At 41.6% G+C, this 23,237-nt stretch overlaps 1 protein-coding gene across 1 annotated transcript; it reads right to left on the reverse strand.

Moving 5' to 3' along the window:
- Window positions 1-19: 19 nt before the first annotated feature.
- LOC132889346 (serine protease HTRA2, mitochondrial-like) lies at window positions 20-17,720 on the reverse strand. Its single transcript, XM_060925739.1, has 8 exons — window positions 17,082-17,720; window positions 9,305-9,509; window positions 8,993-9,187; window positions 8,847-8,879; window positions 8,599-8,707; window positions 8,446-8,515; window positions 8,259-8,354; window positions 20-946 (listed from the first exon to the last, which is right to left on the reverse strand). The coding sequence occupies exons 1-8, from the start codon at window positions 17,525-17,527 to the stop codon at window positions 781-783; spliced, it is 1,320 nt and encodes a 439-aa protein (XP_060781722.1). The 5' UTR covers window positions 17,528-17,720; the 3' UTR covers window positions 20-780.
- Between the last annotated feature and the right edge of the window lie 5,517 nt (window positions 17,721-23,237).

Here is a 23,237-nt window from a genome sequence, read left to right on the forward strand (position 1 = left end):
TGCAAGAAAAGACACTTCATTAACATTAAAATAGTTTATTTTTTGTTTCAAACACAACTGTAATCAAAGCTATGTCAATTATATAAAAGTGTTCGCCAATGTGTGCACAAGAAACCTGATGTACAGGAGCATTAGGAGCACTCGTGGAAAAACGTCTCAAACACTATTTCAAAAGTAGCCATTCACTGCTATTTTAAGGAAGAAAAATGTTCAAGTGTAGGTCAAAGACAGGAAGGAATTAAATCTCAAGTTCTTCACATATACAGGGACAGACTAAATCAGTGTTAAGAAGATGAATCATCTTCGTCTTCATGCTGAACTTTCTAGCTGTAAGCTGGGCCGTTTTTTTAGAACAGGCAATATTTTGAACAGCTGTAAGCTTAATCAATACAACACAAGAACTGTGGACTGATGTGTTGACATAGTTTTCTCAGACAAGTGCAGAACATTAAAACGCACTCACACCCCAATTTTGTTCCCAGGTCACTTAAAGAAGGAAGCCTGTTCAAAAATAGTAGCTTTGTAAACTCCAAGCCTTCGTTCACAATGCTTTTAAATGCCTCACCTTTTTATCCGTCATTCCAAAACACTGTCTAAAACTTGGACTGTACATGTGCACATCTGCCCCATCACATCACTTTTTCACATATTTCTAACATACACTCAAGCCTAGTCATCTGACATCCTTTCAGAACACCGACTTTAAAAAAACCAAAACTTCCTCTGAATACTTCTCTTCTACAATTTTTCCACAAGGCAAAATACTGAGTCTGAATTAGGTTATTCTGTGAATTCAGGGGTCATGTGTAGCATCAGGAGGTCTTGACCTCTGCGCACCACCATGTTGATGCTGTCGCTTGTCCGTACCGCGTTGTAGATTTCTTCTGATGTGTTCACCTTTACCCCGTTGACGTCCACCACAATGTCACCTGATTTCATTCCCGCTCTGACAAACACAAGCCACAAAGTGAGGTCACGTGACAACACATTTATAATCCATATTCCACAAACTGCCTCTATTCACATTTACACACACCATACACTTTATTAGGAACACCTGCATATTCATGGAGGTCTAATCAACCAATCATATGGCAACAGTATAATGCAAAAAAATAATATTAATATCATGCAGATACATGTCAGGAGCTTCAGTTCATGTTCACATCAAACATCGAAATGAAGAAAAAAAGTGTGCTCTCTATAACTTTAACCACTGCATGGTTGTTGGTACCAGAAGTGCTGATTTGAGTATTTCAGAAACCGCTAATCTCCTGCGATTTTAACACACTACAGTTTACACAGAATACTGAGAAAAACAAAACGCGTCCTGTAGTTTGCATGTTCTCCCCATGTCTGCGTGGGTTTCCTCCGGGTGCTCTGGTTTCCCCCACAATCCAAAGACATGCAGTTAGGTTAATGTGGGGCGGCCTTGGGCTGAGGTGCCCTTGAGCAAGGTACCTGACCCCTGACTGCTCCCCGGGCGCTCTGGTGTGGCTGCCCACTGCTCCGAGTGTGTGTGCGCACATGTGTTCACTGCTTCAGATGAGTTAAATGCAGAGGATGAATTTCACTGTGTTTGAAGTGTGCATGTGACGAATAAAAGGTTTTCTTCCATGAGCAGAGGGTCTACGGGCTGAAACACCTTCAGAGGAAAATGGCCAGATTGGTTCAAAATGCCAAGAAGGATGCAGAGTACCAGTCAAAAATTTGGACACACCTAATTCAATGGTTTTTCTTTATTTATTAACAGACACTTCATCTGAAAGTAATGATGAACATCATTTCTCTTTACTCAGCTGAGCGGTCCTTGACATAATATGAATTACTGTAGTTGTGGAACAGGGCTATTTACTGTATTTTTATTATTTACTGTTTGATCAAAAATGCAGTACGAAGGGAAAAAAATTGCACTAATTAACTTTTGACGAGGCACCTGTTAATTGAAAAGCATTCCAGGTGATTACCTCATGAAGCCGGTTAAGATAATGCCGATAGTGTGTAAAGCGTCATCAAGGTAAACGGGGGCTACTTTGAAAAATCTAAAATATGAAACATTGTTTTCTTAACACTTTTTTGTTTACCACATAATTCCATACATGTTCCATGTGTTATTTGATAGTTTTGATGTCTTCAATATTGTTCTCCAATGAAGAAAAGAGTCAAAAATACAGAAAAACCTATGACTGATACTTTAGTACAGTGGTGCTTGAAAGTTTGTGAACCCTTTAGAATTTTCTATATTTCTGCATAAATATGACCCAAAACATCATCAGATTTTCACACAAGTCCTAAAAGTAGATATAGAGAGCCCAGTTAAACAAATGAGACAAAAATATTATATATATTTGTAAGTGACAAAAGTATGTGAACCTCTAGGATTAGCAGTCCTAGAGGTTCACATCCATCAGTAACTGAAGAACTTGTGTCGCGTGTTTCCTGGAGGGGAGTGATAAATCAGGTGTGAGTGGGCGCCCTGTTTTATTTAAAGAACAGGGATCTATCAAAGTCTGATCTTCACAACACGTTTGTGGAAGGTGTATTACAGTGGTGCTTGAAAGTTTGTGAACCCTTTAGAATTTCCTATATTTCTGCATAAATATGACCCAAAACATCATCAGATTTTCACACAAGTCCTAAAAGTAGATAAAGAGAACCCAGTTAAACAAATGACACAAAAATATTATACTTGGTCATTTATTTATTGAGGAAAATGATCCAATATTACATATCTGTGAGTGGCAAAAGTATGTGATCCTTTGCTTTCAGTCTCTGGTGTGACCCCATTGTGCAGCAATAACTGCAACTAAACGTTTGCGGTAACTGTTGATCAGTCCTGCACACCGGCTTGGAGGAATTTTAGCCCATTCCTCCGTACAGAACAGCTTCAACTCTGGGATGTTGGTGGGTTTCTTCACATGAACTGCTCGCTTCAGGTTCTTCCACAACATTTCGATTGGATTAAGGTCAGGACTTTGACTTGGCCTTCCAAAACATTAACTTTATTTTTCTTTAACCATTCTTTAGTAAAACGACTTGTGTGCTTAGGGTCGCTGTCTTGCTGCATGATCCACCTTCTCTTGAGATTCAGTTCATGGACAGATGTCCTGGCATTTTCCTTTAGAATTTGCTGGTATAATTCAGAATTCATTGTTCCATCAATGATGGCAAGCCGTCCTGGCCCAGATGCAGCAAAACAGGCCCAAATAATGATACTACCACCACCATGTTTCACAGATGGGATAAGGTTCTTATGCTGGAATGCAGTGTGTTTCTTTTTCCAAACATGCATTTAAACAAACATTTAAACTAAAAAGTTCTATTTGGGGGTGGCACGGTGGTGTAGTGGTTAGCGCTGTCACCTCACAGTAAGAAGGTCCGGGTTCGAGCCCTGTGGCCAGTGAGGGCCTTTTCTGTGCAGAGTTTGCATGTTGTCCGCGTGGGTTTCCCCCACAGTCCAAAGACATGCAGGTTAGGTTAACTGGTGACTCTAAATTGAGCGTAGGTGTGAATGTGAGTGTGAATGGTTGTCTATGTCTATGTGTCAGCCCTGTGATGACCTGGCGACTTGTCCAGGGTGTACCCCGCCTTTTGCCCACAGTCAGCTGGGATAGGCTCCAGCTTGCCTGCAACCCTGTAGAACAGGATAAAGCAGCCAGAGGAGATGAGATGAGTTCTATTTTGATCTTATCTGTCCACAAAACATTTTTCCAATAGCCTTCTGGCTTGTCCACATGATCTTTAGCAAACTGCAGATGAGCAGCAATGTTCTTTTTGGAGAGCAGTGGCTTTCTCCTTGCAGCCCTGCCATGCACACCATTGTTGTTCAGTGTTCTCCTGATGGTGGACTCAGGAACATTAACATTAGCCAATGTGAGAGAGGCCTTCAGTTGCTTAGAAGTTACCCTGGGGTCCTTTGTGACCTCACTGACTATTACACGCCTTGCTCTTGGAGTGATCTTTGTTGGTCAACTGCTCCTGGGGAGGGTAACAATGGTCTTGAATTTCCTCCATTTGTACACAATCTGTCTGACTGTGGATTGGTGGAGTCCAAATTCTTTTTTTTTTTAAAGATATTTTTTGGGCTTTTTTCACCTTTATTGGATAGGACAGTGTAGAGACAGGAAATGAGCGGGAGAGAGAGAGACAGGGAGGGATTGGGAAATGACCTCGGGTTGGAATCAAACCCGGGTCCCCGGATTTATGGTATGGCGCCTTATCTACCTACGCCACAACGCCCCAACCAGGAGTCCAAACTCTTTAGAGATGGTTTTGTAACCTTTTCCAGCCTGATGAGCATCAACAATGCTTTTTCTGAGGTCCTCAGAAATCTCCTTTGTTCGTGCCATGATACACTTCCACAAACGTGTTGTGAAGATCAGACTTTGATAGATCCCTGTTCTTTAAATAAAACAGGGTGCCCACTCACACCTGATTGTCATCCCATTGACTGAAAATACCTGACTCTAATTTCACCTTCAAATTAACTGCTAATCCTAGAGGTTCACATACTTTTGCCACTCACAGATCTGTAATATTGGATCATTTTCCTCAATAAATAAATGACCAAGTATAATATTTTTGTCTCATTTGTTTAACTGGGTTCTCTTTATCTACTTTTAGGACTTGTGTGAAAATCTGATGATGTTTTAGGTCATATTTATGCAGAAATATAGAAAATTCTAAAGGGTTCACAAACTTTCAAGCACCACTGTATAATCGCTCTTTACAGCCATGGTGAGCAGAAAACCATGTCAGCGTGCACAAAACATTGAACCTTGAGGTGGATGGACTACAACAGCAGAAGACAAGGTGTTTCAGCCTGAAGACCCTCCGCTCATAGGATGCTTTTTGCTTTCCGCACCATTCTATGTAAACTGTTGCGTGTTGTGTGTGAAAACCCCTGGAGATCAGCAGTTTCTGAAATACTCAAACCTGCCCTTCTGGTACCAACATCCGTGCCACACTTAGTCACAGAGATCATGATTTTTCCCCATTCTGACCTTTGATGTGAACGTTAACTGAAGCTCTTGGTCTGTATCTGCATGATTTTATGCCTTGTGCTGCTGCCAACAGGCTATGAGCAGAATGGTGTAACACTGCGCTTATAACACCGCCAAATGAAGGGTGTTAATGCACAAATACACACAAGTATTTACATGCAACTCTTACTTTGTAAGAGTTCTTGAGTTTTCTGTTGCTAGACTATGTTTTTGAATTATGTTTCATTTGCATAAACCCCGACATCCATTTACAAAGAGAAAATTCATTTTATGGTCTTTGAAGTGCTGTTCAAAGTTGTTTTATATGGAGTTAGAAATGTTTTGTTTATTTAAATTAATATTTTCCATTCTCGTGTAAACCAAGTATGAATATAGACTGGTACTGACAAAATATAAGGCTGTACAATAGCATTCTGTACACACAAAACAGCATTCTGTACACACAATATTTAGGCACTGCCTTAAAGCGGAGCTCCCGATGAGTGTAAAACGTGTTTATAAGTGGTGGCCAGAGCGGTCACTTGTGATTCATGTTCCGGGCAGAGCCGTCAGCCCAGGAAGCTGCATTTTTGTTCTGCTCCAGACTCTCGATGCTATGTTTATATTCACCATGTTCCTCTGTCACAGCTTTAGCACAGTATGTTATAAAGCTTTCCTGTCTGTCATTCATGCACAATGTAAAGTTTGTGTGTGCTGTTTATTGAGTGTGGGTGTTTTTGTGTTCACTGCTTTGGCTGAACTGTCGTTTAGCATGAGACTTTGAGCGCAGAAGCTAACGGTACATATCTGGCTAACTTGTAGAGGTTTGCACATTTGGTTGAACGGAGCAAATCGTGTAACGTTCAGAGCACAGTCTGTAAACATTACTCTGCAAAACTGTGTATTTGTATACAACCATGTTTCCATAATTATTTTAGTTTGATTTTCTTTAGTTTTCACAGTGCTCGGTGTACAGTGTATGGTGTTCGATGCGATACTCGTGTTCAAGAGGAAAAAAATGCACATGCACCCATCAGAGACTCTCTGCTGCTGTTCTTAAAGCAAAGAGCTGCTACAGTGTTAGTAAATAATCATAAGTTATTTTTTAAAAAGCAAATTAAAAATAAGCGCTGGATTAAAAACCCCTCTATCTCATGTAAATAAAGATACAAATTTCATTGTGCGGTGGTCAAGTCTTTGAGACACGTTGCCTTGCACTTACGATTGGATTCCCTGTAGTGGTACACGTACGTTATTTGTTCGTACGTACGCAGAGACGTTGTAAGGTTGCAAAAGCCATGAAAAATCAGGTTGCCATATTCTTTTAAGTACGGAGCTCCGCTATTAGGAGGAAAAAAAGAAAATTGTTCCAGATTTAAAATTGTGATAGATTATGCTGATTATACAACCCCGATTCCAAAAAAGTTGGGACAAAGTACAAATTGTAAATAAAAACGGAATGCAATAATTTACAAATCTCAAAAACTGATATTGTATTCACAATAGAACATAGACAACATATCAAATGTCGAAAGTGAGACATTTTGAAATTTCATGCCAAATATTGGCTCATTTGAAATTTCATGACAGCAACACATCTCAAAAAAGTTGGGACGGGGCAATAAGAGGCTGGAAAAGTTAAAGGTACAAAAAAGGAACAGCTGGAGGACCAAATTGCAACTCATTAGGTTAATTGGCAATAGGTCATTAACATGACTGGGTATAAAAAGACCATCTTGGAGTGGCAGCAGCTCTCAGAAGTAAAGATGGGAAGAGGATCACCAATCCCCCTAATTCTGCACCGACAAATAGTGGAGCGATATCAGAAAGGAGTTCGACAGTGTAAAATTGCAAAGAGTTTGAACATATCATCATCTACAGTGCATAATATCATCAAAAGATTCAGAGAATCTGGAAGAATCTCTGTGCGTAAGGGTCAAGGCCGGAAAACCATACTGGGTGCCCGTGATCTTCAGGCCCTTAGACGGCACTGCATCACATACAGGCATGCTTCTGTATTGGAAATCACAAAATGGGCTCAGGAATATTTCCAGAGAACATTATCTGTGAACACAATTCACTGTGCCATCCGCCGTTGCCAGCTAAAACTCTATAGTTCAAAGAAGAAGCCGTATCTAAACATGATCCAGAAGCGCAGACGTCTTCTCTGGGTCAAGGCTCATTTAAAATGGACTGTGGCAAAGTGGAAAACTGTTCTGTGGTCAGACGAATCAAAAATGTGAAGTTCTTTATGGAAATCAGGGACGCCGTGTCATTCGGACTAAAGAGGAGAAGGACGACCCAAGTTGTCATCAGCGCTCAGTTCAGAAGCCTGCATCTCTGATGGTATGGGGTTGCATTAGTGCGTGTGGCATGGGCAGCTTACACATCTGGAAAGACACCATCAATGCTGAAAGGTATATCCAGGTTCTAGAGCAACATATGCTCCCATCCAGACGACGTCTCTTTCAGGGAAGACCTTGCATTTTCCAACATGACAACGCCAAACCACATACTGCATCAATTACAGCATCATGGCTGCGTAGAAGAAGGGTCCGGGTACTGAACTGGCCAGGCTGCAGTCCAGATCTTTCACCCATAGAAAACATTTGGCACATCATAAAACGGAAGATACGACAAAAAAGACCCAAGACAGTTGAACAACTAGAATCCTACATTAGACAAGAATGGGTTAACATTCCTCTCCCTAAACTTGAGCAACTTGTCTCCTCAGTCCCCAGACGTTTACAGACTGTTGTAAAGAGAAAAGGGGATGTCTCACAGTGGTAAACATGGCCTTGTCCCAACTTTTTTGAGATGTGTTGTTGTCATGAAATTTAAAATCACCTAATTTTTCTCTTTAAATGATACATTTTCTCAGTTTAAACATTTGATATGTCATCTATGTTCTATTCAGAATAAAATATGGAATTTTGAAACTTCCACATCATTGCATTCCGTTTTTATTTACAATTTGTACTTTGTCCCAACTTTTTTGGAATCAGGGTTGTAAACTAAAGTCTAAAATATATACATATCACTCAGTCATGTATGAGCATCAATGGCAGTTTGCAAGGGCTCATTTTATTTCTGAGTCGTGTGCGGTCAAATTATCCTGAACAAAATAAACGTAGAAGGATGTTTAATGAGGGAGGAAATGAGAGTAAACTTTACTCAGACAAGGCACTGAAGTGTTTACAAACAGGAATGAATTTGACATGGTCTGTCAAATTTGTAAGCTGTATATAATCAGTGGCACCATATTAATCTGCTAACCTGTTGGCTGGAGAGCCAGTGATGACACGATGGATGAGGATTCCATGTGCTACATCAGGGAACGAAGGATCACGCATCTTCAACTCTGCGATTATACTAAAGGGTAAGAAAACATCAAGAATGACTGCAGCTCTGATAAACTGCAGCTGTGTATTTTTTAGTTAGTGAGCACTGATGGGTCAGGTACCTGGGGGTGAGCGTTAACATCATCACTCCTATGTAGCGGCGTTTGCTTTCAGACTTGCTGAACCAGGAACCTGTAAGCAATCAGAGAGCAATGAGAGATCCAGAAGCAGAAAAACAAATGATGTAAAAGAATAAGGACAATGATCCATATTACCCTTTTTATCAGCAGCACACTGAAGGAAAAGATTAAGTCTGTCAGAGGGAATGGCAAAGGAAATCCCAGCAGTCACCTTCATGGTATTAATACCAATGACCTCACCATCCTGAGAGTTTAAAAAAAAAAAAGTGTTTGAATACTGAATTTGTGAAACGTTGCTTTAATTCCTGTTATAAATTTACAGGCTGTTTATATACACCGTTTTTAGGTAGGTCTTTTTTCCATAACAAAAAAAAAATACTCACCAAATTAATAAGTGGACCACCTGAATTCCCAAACTGTAAAGGTATAAAGCAGTCGATAAATCAGAAGCTTTAACCACTTTGTTTTTACACATTTAAAGTCTGATACAAACACGTAATCTAAAGTGAACAACTTGGTGCACACTCACATCTATGGCAGCATCGGTCTGTATGTAGTCCATGTTGCCATTAGCCAAGCCCAGTTCTTTGCTGCCTCTTTGAACTGAACTAACTATTCCAGATGTGATGGTGTTCCTCAACGCAAAGGGGCTCCCCATAGCAACCACAAACTCCCCCTGACGTACATCTAACGACTTCCCAAGACGCAACGTGGGCAAGGGATGCTGAAAACAACCGCAGAAGAATCAAATATCAGTGACAAAGCCAATGAGGATAACAAACAAAGTGTGAGCTGTAACCAAGCACACGTGATCTCTATTCCTGTGTATCATCAGTGTTACCTTGGCACTGATTTTAATTGTTGCAATGTCTGCGGCCTGGTCCACATCTTGTACAGTGGCATTGTACACGTCTCCGTTGGCCAGTTTGACACGAACCCCACGCTTGTTGGCTACCACATGGGCATTGGTCACTATGAGGCCATCAGTACTGATTATGAAGCCAGAACCATTGGAGATCGGGATCTCACGGCCAGAGAATGGATGCCTGTTAAGAAATGATGCCCAGAATGGTTTTATCTACAGAATTCTGCAAAGTACTAAGCAATTATTGGACGATGCTGAACAAACACAGCCTGATTTGTTAGTGGCAAGCGAGCAATTAGGCAGACACCAACAAATCAGGATATTTTGTGAAAACAGAGTTCAATCATTGTTTTATCATTCAAATTATTTTTTAAAAATACCGATTATAAAGTTTGCACAACGAGTCAAACGATAACGAAACCAGACACAATCACTGTTTTATTTACATCTCACAGAACTCAAAATTCTGGGTGGCACGGTGGTGTAGTGGTTAGCGCTGTCGCCTCACAGCAAGAAGGTCCAGGTTCGAGCCCCGTGGCCGGCGAGGGCCTTTCTGTGTGGAGTTTGCATGTTCTCCCCGTGTCCGCGTGGGGTTCCTCCGGGTGCTCCGGTTTCCCCCACAGTCCAAAGACATGCAGGTTAGGTTAACTGGTGACTCTAAATTGACCGTAGGTGTGAATGTGAGTGTGAATGGTTGTCTGTGTCTATGTGTCAGCCCTGTGATGACCTGGCGACTTGTCCAGGATGTACCCCGCCTTTCGCCCGTAGTCAGCTGGGATAGGCTCCAGCTTGCCTGTGACCCTGTAGAACAGGATAAAGCGGCTAGAGATGATGAGACGAGATTTAATAAACAAAGTGGGGCAGCATTGCTGAGGCCACCACTGTGTGCTCAGGCTTAGACAGGAAGGCTATTTAATCTGACTGAATGCAAATCTATCAATTCTCAATGATGTAAACACGGCTTTTTAACCCTTACACTTATAACAGAATGAAATTATTCAGTTGAGTGCAAACTTTTGTATACATATAGGACAAGATGATAAATAATTGCAACTTAGACCAAACAAGATATTTTGTATATTGGGATTCACAGAGATCTTATAATATTGTAATTTTACCATATGCTTATGACTGGTGTTGTGCACTATAGTGTTATTAATACTCTAAAACCAGGTTCTGTTAAGTTTAGAAAAGTTTAAGTTAAGAAATCAATTGCTGTATACACCGATCAGTCATAACATTATGACCACTGGCAGGTTAAGTGAATAACATTCATTATCTCATTACAATGGTACCTGTCAAGGGGTGGAATATATTAGGCAGCAAGAGAACAGACAGTTCTCAAAGTTGATGTGTTGGAAGCAGGAAAAATGGGCAAGTGTAAGGATCTGAGCAACTTTGACAAGGGCCAAATTGTGATGGCTAGATGACTGGGTCTGAGCATCTCCAAAATGTGGGGTGTTCCCGGTATGCAGTGGTTACTACCTACCAAAAGTGGGCCAAAGAAGGACACCGGTGAACCAGGGATAGGGACGTGGGGGTCGAAGGCTAGCCCAGATGGTCCAATTCCACAGAAGCGCTACAGGAGCACGAACTGCTGAAAATGGCTAGGCTATGGCTGATTGGTGTACACTATATGGCCAAAAGTTGGTAAAGTCTGACCATCACAGTCATATGCGCTTGTTGAACATCCCATTCCAGATCAAGTCCCCCTTTGCTGTTATAATAACTCCACTCTTCTGGGAAGGCTTTCCACTAGAGTTTCGAGCATGACTGTGGGGATTTGTGCTCATTCAGCCACAGGAACATTTGTGAGCTCAGGCACTGATGTTGGGAAAAGGGCGTACAGCATTCCTGTTCATCCCAAAGGTCTTCAGTGGGGTTGAGGTGCAGGACACATGAGTTCACTCCAACCTTGGCAAACCACGTATTTGTGCACGGGGCATTATCATACTAGAACATGTCTGGGCCTCTTATTTCCAGTGAAAGGAAATATTAAATCTACAGTGGACAAGAACAATTGTGTGCTTCCAGCTTTGTGACAAGAGTTTGAGGAAAGCCCATACACTGTATAGGTGTGATGGTCAGGCATGCACATACTTTGACATATAGTGTAGATAAGCTAATGATTTAGTAAACACTAAATCAGGGCTGTGAAATAGAAATGACAAAATCTGAGGAAACAATTTTAGCAGGGGGTCTGGGGGGAGCAGCCCCCCAGGAGCCGGGGGCCTGGGGCCCACAGGCAGCGCTCGGAACTAATGGTGTCCCGATGTCCCGGGGACCATAAAAAATGTCATCGGGACACAAAATTATCATATCTGGGACAATCCTGGGACAATGGAAAAAAACAGATCTAGAAAAAAAGTTCTACATTAATATTATTTACAAAGCCGTAACACATACGTAGACATTCACCTAATTTGTCAATTTTAATTTTAAAACGTTAACAGCAAAAAATACATAGTAGCTACACTTTCGATGCACCTGCATCCGTAGGCTACAGAGCAGCGCATTCTGTTCTAGAATCTTCGGCCGGAGTCCGCATTATATGGACTTGGAATGGAATTGCTACCGCACACGCTGCGCCGACTCTTGCCAGAACAAAAATGCTTAAGTGGTTGAAGCGGACCGACCGCAGGGAAGAAACTGAAAGCCCAGACATAACGTCTCCGGGACCTTCAGGATCCAAAGTGTCATCGCCTGGTCTGCAGGCAACGCTAGCAACTGAATGAACTTAATGAACACTGTTAGACACGTTATAAAATACAACAGGAATGATGTGGATGATATTGACGGAAGATAGCGTTCAACAGAATAAGTGAGTTTTCTTGGTGTCTTTCTAGTTCAGAAAGTTTAGTCAGTCAGCAGCACAGCTAGGCTCGGACCTGCCACTATGCTGATGTTGCTAACATTTGCACCCGGCAGCGAAAGTTCATAAAATGGATAACGGAAAGTTCATATAAATGGATAACGGAAAGTTCATAAAAATGGATAACGGTAATGGATAACGGAAAGTTCATAAAAATGGATAACGGTAATGGTGAAAATTATAAGTTGGCCTTATAAGTGCCAACAGATATTCAAGGTATAAGTAGATGAAATGAACATAAAAGGGGTCTTATTTTCAACTAAAGTGTACTGCAGATGTAGGGAGTTGAAACATTTTCTGAATGAGCTAGTTGGCCCCTTTAAATAAACAGGTATCTATTCATACAGTGAGATCGCCAAAGTTTAATAAACTGAAAATGCAATAACTGTAATTTTGAAGTAGATGATGTATAGGACATGTGTCGCTTGTGTCTTGTGACTTATTGTAAAAATGATATAAAGGGTTCAAAATCGCATAGTTACAAATATAATAGTAACTTCATATGATGGGTGGCACGGCGGTGTAGTGGTTAGCGCTGTCGCCTCACAGCAAGAAGGTCCTGGGTTCGAGCCCCGTGGCCGGCGAGGGCCTTTCTGTGTGGAGTTTGCATGTTCTCCCCGTGTCCGTGTGGGTTTCCTCCGGGTGTTCCGGTTTCCTCCACAGTCCAAAGACATGCAGGTTAGGTTAACTGGTGACTCTAAATTGAGCGTAGGTGTGAATGTGAGTGTGAATGGTTGTCTGTGTCTATGTGTCAGCCCTGTGATGACCTGGCGACTTGTCCAGGGTGTACCCCGCCTCTCGCCCGTAGTCAGCTGGGATAGGCTCCAGCTTGCCTGCGACCCTGTAGAACAGGATAAAGCGGCTAGAGATGATGAGATGAGATGTGCTCATTCACTACCGGCTTTAAACTCCAGCCATCGCCAATTCCATGGATTTTTGATGCCGTTTTCCTTGTCAAATGTTTTTGACATCGTCGGTCTCACCGTCCTCCCTCTGAACGATGTCCCTCCGTGACACGGACATACCGCAAAATTCTCCTTTTCAAAACCGTTGATATCGAAAGCGTGTTTAAAGAGCACAATGGTAAAACGAAAAGAGCACAAGATTCGCGCCGTGGTTTGTAAGCATGGCGCAAATGCCGTAAACCGGTCTGTCATTGTCGCAAAAGAAACCTACCCCCCCCCAATTTTTATTGCAAAATTAGATGATTTACTAAAATGATATTTTTGGCGGCCAAATTCGCGGAATTCCGCGGATTTTTCACAGCCCTGCTAAATACACGAGCTTAAATTTGCCTCATTATGTCCACGTAAGTTTAGTAGTAGAAGACGAAGCCTTTGTCACATGCACATTCAAATATGTCCTCTGCATTTAACCCATCTGAAGCAGTGAACACATGCATATACCCAGAACAGTGAGCAGACATGCTACGGGGCCTAAGGAGCAGTTGGGGGTTAGGTGCCTTGCTCAAGGGCACTTCAACCCAAGGCCACCCCGTGTTAACCTAACTGCATGTCTTTTTTTTTTTTTTTTTTAAATTGTAGGGGAAGCACCCCAGGGGAAACCCACACAGACACGGGGAGAACATGCAAACTCTACACAGAAAGGCCCCCGTCGGCCGCTGGGCTCGAACACAAAACCTTCTTGCTGTGAGGCAACAGTGCTAACCACAACACCACCCATCCATCCATTATCTCTAGCTGCTTATCCCGTACAGGGTCGCAGGCAAGCTGGAGTCTATCCCAGCTGACTACAGGCGAAAGGTGGGGTACACCCTGGACAAGTCGCCAGGTCATTGCAGGGCTAACACAGAGACAAACACACTCACACTCAGACCTACGGTCAATTTAGAGTCACCAGTTAACCTAACCTGCATGTCTTTGGACCGTGGGGGAAACCGGAGCATCCAGAGGAAACCCACGCGGACACGGGGAGAACATGCAAACTCCACACAGAAAGGCCTTCGCCGGCCACTGGGCTCGAACCCGGACCTTCTTGCTGTGAGGCGACAGCGCTAATCACAACACCACCATCTGTTCTACAGGGTCGCAGGCAAGCTGGAGCCTATCCCAGCTGACTACGGGCGAAAGGCGGGGTACACCCTGGACAAGTCGCCAGGTCATCACAGGGCTGACACATAGACACAGACAACCATTCACACTCACATTCACACCTACGGTCAATTTAGAGTCACCAGTTAACCTAACCTGCATGTCTTTGGACTGTGGGGGAAACCGGAGCACCCGGAGGAAACCCACGCGGACACGGGGAGAACGTGCAAACTCCACACAGAAAGGCCCTCGCCGGCCACAGGGCTCGAACCCGGACCTTCTTGCTGTGAGGCGACAGCGCTAACCACTACACCAGATGAAAATGATCATGTGTTCAGAATAGTGGTCAGTTTGCTCTCGGTGCTACACGCACACTGGGGTAACTTTAAAAACTGTGTGTCAAAGCTTCATGAATGGCGTGTAAAAGAACAGTAAAGAACTTGTAAGAGTTTACCACTGTCTTAGTAGTAAATCCTTATAAATATAAGGATAAATCCTTATAAGGATTTATAAATAAATATATATGCCATGTATGATTTACTCCTGAAAGTGGCCCATTTTGCATTTTCCTCATACCAATTTTTTATGAAAATCTAGTATGTATGAAGTGAACATTGTGCATGGTTTTTACAGATAATGTGTATGATGAATTACACCGTCTTTGTATGCTTCATGTAATGTTTGTAGTTTTAAATGATATTTTACAGTTTAAAATGTATATGCCTTTTATATGTAAATCCACACAAACATATACGTTTTTGTTTGAATTGTGGATGTATCGTAAAGGTATTCTATGATGGCTCTCTATGTTTTTTATGTCAACCTACTGAAAAAGACAGGTTTATTGTATGACTTCTTTAGGTTTATAGATGTTTTTATATGTCGATCAATTACTATAAATGTAAAAATAGAAGAGTTTTTTTTTGTACGAATTGTTCAGGTTGATCTATGTTTTTAAAATGTCAACCAATTACTGTCAATGTAATGTTGACATATAAAAAACAGAGAGCCATCATAGAATACCTTTACGATACATCCACAATTCAAACAAAAACGTATATGTTTGTGTGGATTTACATATAAAAGGCATATCCATTTTAAACTGTAAAATATAATTTAAAACTACAAACATTACATGAAGCATACAAAGACGGTGTAATTCATCATACACATTATCTGTAAAAACCATGCACAATGTTCACGTCATACATAGGGGAGAGCGGGGTAAGATGAGCCAGGGGGTAAGATGAGCCACCCCCTGTTTCTAAGAAACAGTACACAAATGTGACCATGTGACCACATTCAAAGGGGGGCGGGACCATTTACTTACACTTGTGGAGAGGAGCACCACATGTCAAACTAGGTGAGGGAGATATTTATAAAAATGTGTTTTTGTGCTTTCTAAGTCAATTCCATGTTTGTCCACAGTGAAGATGATTTAGAGAAGACAAAAGTAGAATAATATTTAGACACATTAGGGTTAAGTTAGTGGCTTTCTAAGCTATGATATGAATGCTAATAAAAATAATTTTGATTAGCCTAATCCCCTTTATTAGCATTTTTCTACAAAATGGTGGCCACGGGGTAAGATGAGCCATTAGATGTGGGGCAAGTTGAGCCACTGGCTCAACTTACCCCATTGGTGGCTGAGCTTACCCAATATGGATGACACTTAAGTTTTCACATTTACTGGTCATATATGACAACAACATATATATATATGACATCAGATGAGGAAGACCAGTTGTTAGATGTGGGGGATTATGTTGTGGCAAAATTCACGGGGAAGAAGAAAGTGCATTTCTTCATTGGCCAGATAATCAAATTGGATGTCTTCGAAATAGAGGCAAGATTTCTCAAAAGAAGCCGGTCATGCCATGGCTCTGCAAGAAAGCCAACCTTTGTCTTCAAAGAGAAAGATGAGGCTGTCCTGTCAAGACAGGATATTGTGAAAAAATTGCCCCGCCCCTTTACTGTTGGGGGGACAGCACGGAGGGAGAGGCAAATGGTGTTCCCTTGCAATTTGAACGCTTGGAACATTGAATAATGATGAAATGATTATGGATGGAATGATTGCTGCATGTTTTAACCTACTGAAAGAAATAAGATTTTTTGGCACTGTTCTACTGTTTTAGTAATTTCTATAATATAGTACATCTCTCATTCCCTCTCTAACCATCCCTCTTTCTATCTATCTATGCATATCTCTCTCTCTCTATCCATCTATCTATCCCTCCCTATCCCATCTCGTTCTATCACCTCTCTCTTCATCTCCCCTTCTCTATGCAACGGCCCTATCCCCCACTTGATTGACTTGACTTGATTCACTGATTGCATTTCTAATAATAAAAGTTGTTTACTTTGTTAACCTAACATGTTTTGTGTTGGCTCAATTTACCCCACACAGTGGCTCATCTTACCCCGTGCATGGGGTAAGTTGAGCCACTTGACATTTTTTTTTTCAAGAGGTAATATCACTCTAAGCATAAGAGCTTATCAATTATTTTTTGCTCAGACAGTAACAGTACACTTTGAAATTTGGTATGGTGTGTAGACTGGAAGCAAAAATGGCTTTAACATGTAGTTATGATGAAAAATGTAAAAAGTGGCTCATCTTACCCCGCTCTCCCCTACTAGATTTTCATAAAAAATTGGTATGAGGAAAATGCAAAATGGGCCACTTTCAGGAGTAAATCATACATGGCATATATATTTATTTATAAATCCTTATAAGGATTTATCCTTATATTTATAAGGATTTACTACTAAGACAGTGGTAAACTCTTAAGTTCTTTACTGTTCTTTTTCGTATGGGTAGAATTAAACTCACCGTCCTAATATCTCAATGTAAACTACAGCCGGCGCTGACTTCTCCACTACATCCGCAATAAAGTTGTACTTATACCGCGGACTGTCGTCTTTGTACGGGGAAGCGCAGTAGGCTGTGGGTATGAGGTGGCGGAGGACAGGGTTTGTGGCGGATCTTGTGTCTTTATCGCGCTTGTCTTTAACCCCGTATAAAGCAGCTCCGCTCAGCCCCAGTCCGAACACCGCGGCTCTGAGGAGACACGTCCGACCTGAGCCGCCTCCACCGCCGCCTTCCCGGCTTCCTGGAGCTCCGAGGACTGGCGTGTTTTCTTTACTTGGCTTCTGTAAACATGCGGCGGATAAACTCCGTCCAAACCCCAGAGACGACAACTTTCCAGGCCGTCCCCTGTCTCGGAGCCTTGTGATGATTCGTATAAAAGCACTCTGTGTTGTTATTGCTGTTGCCATATTACATCAGATATTAAACAACCTCTCAGGAAACTCCGCAGCCCGTTTCACGACCAATATTCTTCATATAGTCCTTATTACGACACTTTCTGCAGAAGATCAGCACCACTCATCAACATTAAATTAAACTTTTCCAGTGATCCGTTATTAGTTCCACATCATCCATGTTCCGGAAGTCTTTAAACCGCGCATGCGCGGCCATGTCCCGTCATAAACAATGACTTTGCAGGTCAGAAAGAGGGCGTTATTGTTGTCTATTGAGGATTTAAAAGTATATTACTTTTTTTTATTATTATTAAATATATTTTATTTACTTGGTTTGATACGGGAAAGGTAGAATTTTATGAAGCCCAAAGCAAAATCATGAATATTAATTAATACGTCGAAGTGAATTGTAAAAGGCTGAGGCAAGACTGCAGACATCCCATAGCAGGATACAGAAAAAAGATAATACATCTGACGATATTATTAAAGTAATTATGATACATAGGGCCAAATTACTCAATTCTGATTGGTCAATCAAGGAGGGCTTTTTTCCTTAACACGGAGTGTGTTTCTGAAATGCTATTGGCTAGTTCGTTGCTTGGTAACGGTTACAAAAATTAGCAAATTTTGTCAACAAAATGGCTGACTCTACTGACTCAGCAATGCCGTGTTTCGCTATATTTGACGAAGAAATGATAAACCAGTTGAAAGCTGCAAGCAAAAATGAAAATACCAAAAAAAGTATGAATTTCTGGCTTTCCGTGTTTAAGAAATGGGCCGCAGAAAGACAAATAAACGACTCTCTAGTGGCATATGAATGCTGTGAGTCAGACAAGGTGCTATCGCAGTTTTATGCAGAAGTGAGGAAAGAAAATGGGGAAAACTACGAACCAGACTCTCTTAAAGTAATGCAGGCTTTTGTAAAGAAGTTCCAATAAAATTTTGTAAACCACTTTGAAAATCCTCGTGTCGTGTCGCCGTGTCATGATGAAAGACGCTTTAGAAACTGATTCAAACGTGCAAGATAGTCTTGCGCCCTGATTGGTTCAGAAAACGTGAATGACAAATGTTGTGAACTTGAATGGTTTCCGAAGTATGAATTTGGCCCTGTATATTCTCATCTCATCTCATCTCATCATCTCTAGCCGCTTTATCCTGTTCTACAGGGTCGCAGGCAAGCTGGAGCCTATCCCAGCTGACTACGGGCGAAAGGCGGGGTACACCCTGGACAAGTCGCCAGGTCATCACAGGGCTGATACAGAGACAACCATTCACACTCACATTCACACCTACGGTCAATTTAGAGTCGCCAGTTAACCTAACCTGCATGTCTTTGGACTGTGGGGGAAACCGGAGCACCCTGAGGAAACCCACGCGGACACGGGGAGAACATGCAAACTCCACACAGAAAGGCCCTCGCCGGCCACGGGGCTCGAACCCATACCTTCTTGCTGTGAGGCAACAGCACTAACCACTACGCCACCGTGCCGCCTACCCTGTATATTATAAACAAGTAATCATATGGTTCCTCGTAAAATTAAGGATCAATTTCACTTGTGATTTCGAAGTTTTGAAAATTGCGCAAGTCGCGACGGGACGATGGCAATTTCAAAACTTTGAAATCACGAGTGAAATTGATCCTTAATTTTACTCGGCCCTATACGATTACCTATACTAATACTACAACAATCCTATTATTCATGTAGAACTGTTGTGGAATATTATTAATATCTCATATGTTGTATTATACAAGAAGATATGAAATTAATCAGCATTACCTCACCTGGTGAACTCAGCTAAATCTGAGTAAAAGGTTTGTGGGTAATTACGTCAGCAGTCAGGGTTTGATTGGTGGAAGTGAAAAACGTCCCCACAAAACAGGACATAACATATTGAATAGACAATGTATAGATTGTTCAGCCAAAATGTTTGAAAAACAAACAAACATACTTGCAGTTAAATAGCATAGTTAACGGTCTGCGTAGATGCCAGAACACGACCTCACAACTGACAGCATATTGTATTTCTAGATTACTTTTTGTTGTTTTAAGAATTGAGCAGCACTAAGTAATAGTCTGCTAGCTAAAGTCTGTTATACACTGCTCTGAAAAAAAAGGAAAAAAAAGTTGGTTGCACCCTTTAGCTTTGATTACCGCATGCATTCGCTGTGGCATTTTTTGGATAAACATTGTCACAACATTTATTTTACTCCAGAGTTGTAGTAATTTTTCACTGAGATCTTGTGTTCAGAGGGCGGCACGGTGGTGTAGGGGTTAGCACTGTCGCCTCACAGCAAGAAAGTCCTGGGTTCGAGCCCAGCGGCCAACGAGGGCCTTTCTGTGTGGAGTTTGCATGTTCTCCCTGTGTAGGTGTGAGTGTGAATGGTTGTTTGTCTCTGTGTCAGCCCTGCGATAACCTGGCGACTTGTCCAGGGTGTACCCTGCCTCTCGCCCAAAGTCAGCTGGGATAGGCTCCAGCCTGCCCGCAACCCTGTAGAACAGGATAAGCGGCTACAGATAATGGATGGATCTTGTGTTGAGGATGGGAAAGTCGAACAACTCTGTAAAGTCTTCCCCAGCACATCCCAAAGATTCTCAGTGGGGTTAAGGTCAGGATTCTGTGGTGGCCAATTCATGTGTGAAAATGATTCCTCATGCTTACTGAACCACTCTTTCACAATCTGAGCCCTAATTTTATGCCCATGCCATCAGGGAAGAAAAAATTCATTGACGTGATAACGTGGTCATTCAGTACGTTCAGGTCATTAGCTGACTTCATTTTATTGCCCCATAACATTGCTGAGCCTCGATCTGACCAACTGAATCTACTAGATATCATCATACTGCCTCCAGAAGCTTGTACAGTGGCCACTATTCATGATGGATGCATCACTTCATGTGCTTCCCTTCTTACCCTGACACACCCATCACTCAGGAACAGGGTAAATCTGGACTTATCAAAACACATGACCTTTTTCCATTGCTCCAGAATCCAATCTTTATGCTCCTAAGCAAATTGAAGGCTTTTCTCCTGATTAGTTTCACTAACAAGTGGTTTTCTTATGGCCACACAGCTGTTTAGTCCAATCCTGTGAGCTCTCATTACATTGTGAGTATGGAAATGCTCTTCAATATTAAACATAACTCTGAGATTCCACTGTTGATTTTTTTTTAATGATTTGCCTTCACCAAGCAATTAAGTGATCTCTGATCACGATCAGTCAGGATCTTTTTCTAACCACATTTCTTCTACGAAGTTGACAGTTCACCACTATCCTTCAGGGTATTAATAATGCATTGGACAGTTCTTAACCCCGTTCCAGTCGTTTCAGCAATCTCCTTAGCTGTTTTCTTTACTTCATGCAGGCCAATAATTTGACCCTTCTGAGACAGTAACATCTTTTCCATGACTACAGGATACATCTGTACATGGCTGTTTAAGAAATGAGAAACTACTCACTGCATCAGTTAGGGTTAAAAGAATTGTTGCCAGCTGAAACACATTAATTACTGCAGTAATTATCCAATCAAAGGTTCTTACGTATTTCCTTATTTAAATCCAAATGGCCGATTCAAATAAGTATTGGTGAAACAGAAATCCCCACTTATATTAAAGATGAGCATAATTTTAACCCAGTGATATCCTTTACTTTAGATATGTGGTATTCCACAGTGAAACAATTAAAAATAGGGAAGGAAATTGGACTATTAAAATGGATTGCATATGATGACAAATTTGCACCAGGAAAATATGATGTTAGATTAAAATATTGGGCAGAAAAAGGAATTACAGCTATATGTACAACTATTAAAAGAGGTGAAATGAAAAGCTATCAAGAACTAAAGAATACACATGATCTTACGAATCAGGACTTATTTAGATATCTACAAATGAGGGATTATTATATCAAAAGTATTAAAACAACTGAGGATAAAATACATCCCATCATAAAGCTACTTGTACAAGCTTATAGCCAAGCTATTCCAAAGGCTGTGGCGGTTTTGTATGAATGTTTGATGGCTTCCAGAACAGATTCAATATTATATGTTAAAGTCAAATAGGAAAGAGAGCTGGGTGAGGAGATTCCAGAGGGGATATGATACGATATGTGGAAAACACATCAAATTACAACACAATCTTTGAAATGGAGGGAATTCAGTTGGAAGAACCTAATTCGGTACTTTATTACACCTAAAATTAGAAGTAAACAGATAGTTCAACAGCCATGTTGGAGATTATGCAACCACATGGATCCAGATCATACACACATTTTTTGGAATTGCACAAAAATACAACCCTTCTGGGGGAATATTCACTCAGTTCTCTGTGATGTTTTGGGATATATGATACCTAAATCCTGTCTTGTTTTGTACCTGGGTCATTTGGAGGGCATGGTGCATGAAAGTGACCAATATTTGGTCAGGATTCTTTTGGTGGCTGGGAAGAAGACTGGATTTACTAAGAATTGGCTTAAGTCTGACACTCCAAGTTACAAACAGTGCAGGGTTCTCGCCAGCACTTTATATGGTTGCGGCCCGCTACGCTAAAATTTCAGACTGCAACGGTAATTTCCCCCCGCTACGCTAAATTTTTAATATAGCGTAACGGTTGTTTTCAGTTGTTCATCACCATCGCCAAAAGTTTTTTTTTTCCTGCGCACTTGAGCAGTTTTCAAGGTGTCAAAATCAGCCTACGTTTGTTAGGAAACCCATGCCTGGAAATCAGTTCCGAGAGAGAGAGAGAGAGAGAGAGAGAGAGAGATCCTGGCGATAACTTTCTCTTGAGCTGGACTTCGGTGAATGACAATGGATGACGGACCCCCTCGCAAAAAAAGAGACATTCGCTCTTTCTTCACAGTTAGAAATGTAAGTGCACCACTTCTACAGGTTTTCCATCACGCTTGAAAACTTAACCCAAAGCCCTTTGATGAATGAAAACGTCTACTTTGTAAGCAGGTTTAGCAATATGACAGGGCGCACGTATCGGATGATTAGCGCTAATTTACTGGATCCCACTGTGGCTAACATTAACACACTGGTAATCTGCCTGCATGCCATCCATCGTTATATTTCTATAAGGAGACAGGCACAAGAGAGGTTGGAGGAGATGAAGGAAAGGACATAGGAGGCAGAGGAAAGGAGGTAGCAGATAAACGGGCAGAGGATGGAGGTAGGCCTAGTGGGGGAGAGCCCGCTGTTGGAGATAGAGGAGGAGATGGAGGAAGACGAGCAGAGGCTGGAAATTCACAGGTGAGAATGAGGTTAATGATATGATTTTAGTCATGGGATCCAAAGATGTAACAATTTTCCATCAAGGATATACAACATAAAAAATGCAATTTATCCCCTCCAGGAACGTCAAATATGGCCAATTTTGGGCATGATTTTTCAAAATCTCCGCACCATCCCCCCGCTCGGTCGCTACGCTCCCTCGCCATAACCCATTACGCTAAAAAAAAATCCTGGTGAGAACCCTGCAGTGGATGACAATCATAGATGATATATTGGGGATGGAGCGTCTCACATATAAGTTGAAAATGAAAGATGTTTATATAAAAAGATGTGGGAAATGGTTGACATATAAAGGAAGACATGATTAATCAGATGTCAGTAACATTTACTAATACAATCTCACACAGGGGGCGGCACAGTGGTGTAGTGGTTAGCACTGTCGCCTCACAGCAAGAAGGTCCAGGTTCGAGCCCCGTGGCCGGCGAGGGCCTTTC

Source organism: Neoarius graeffei, chromosome 7 (genome assembly GCF_027579695.1).
Source record: "Neoarius graeffei isolate fNeoGra1 chromosome 7, fNeoGra1.pri, whole genome shotgun sequence".
NCBI classification, from domain to species: Eukaryota; Metazoa; Chordata; class Actinopteri; order Siluriformes; family Ariidae; genus Neoarius; species Neoarius graeffei.

Bases quoted from the DNA above. Each gene is read 5' to 3' on its own strand.
- LOC132889346 (XM_060925739.1), bottom strand. From the start codon at position 17,527: ATGGCAACAGCAATAACAACACAGAGTGCTTTTATACGAATCATCACA. The intron at 9,510-17,081 runs GTGAGTTTAATT...ATTTCTTAACAG, and splicing joins TACATTGAGATATTAGGACG to GCATCCATTCTCTGGCCGTG. The intron at 9,188-9,304 runs GTAACACTGATG...GGTTGTTTTCAG, and splicing joins CAATTAAAATCAGTGCCAAG to CATCCCTTGCCCACGTTGCG.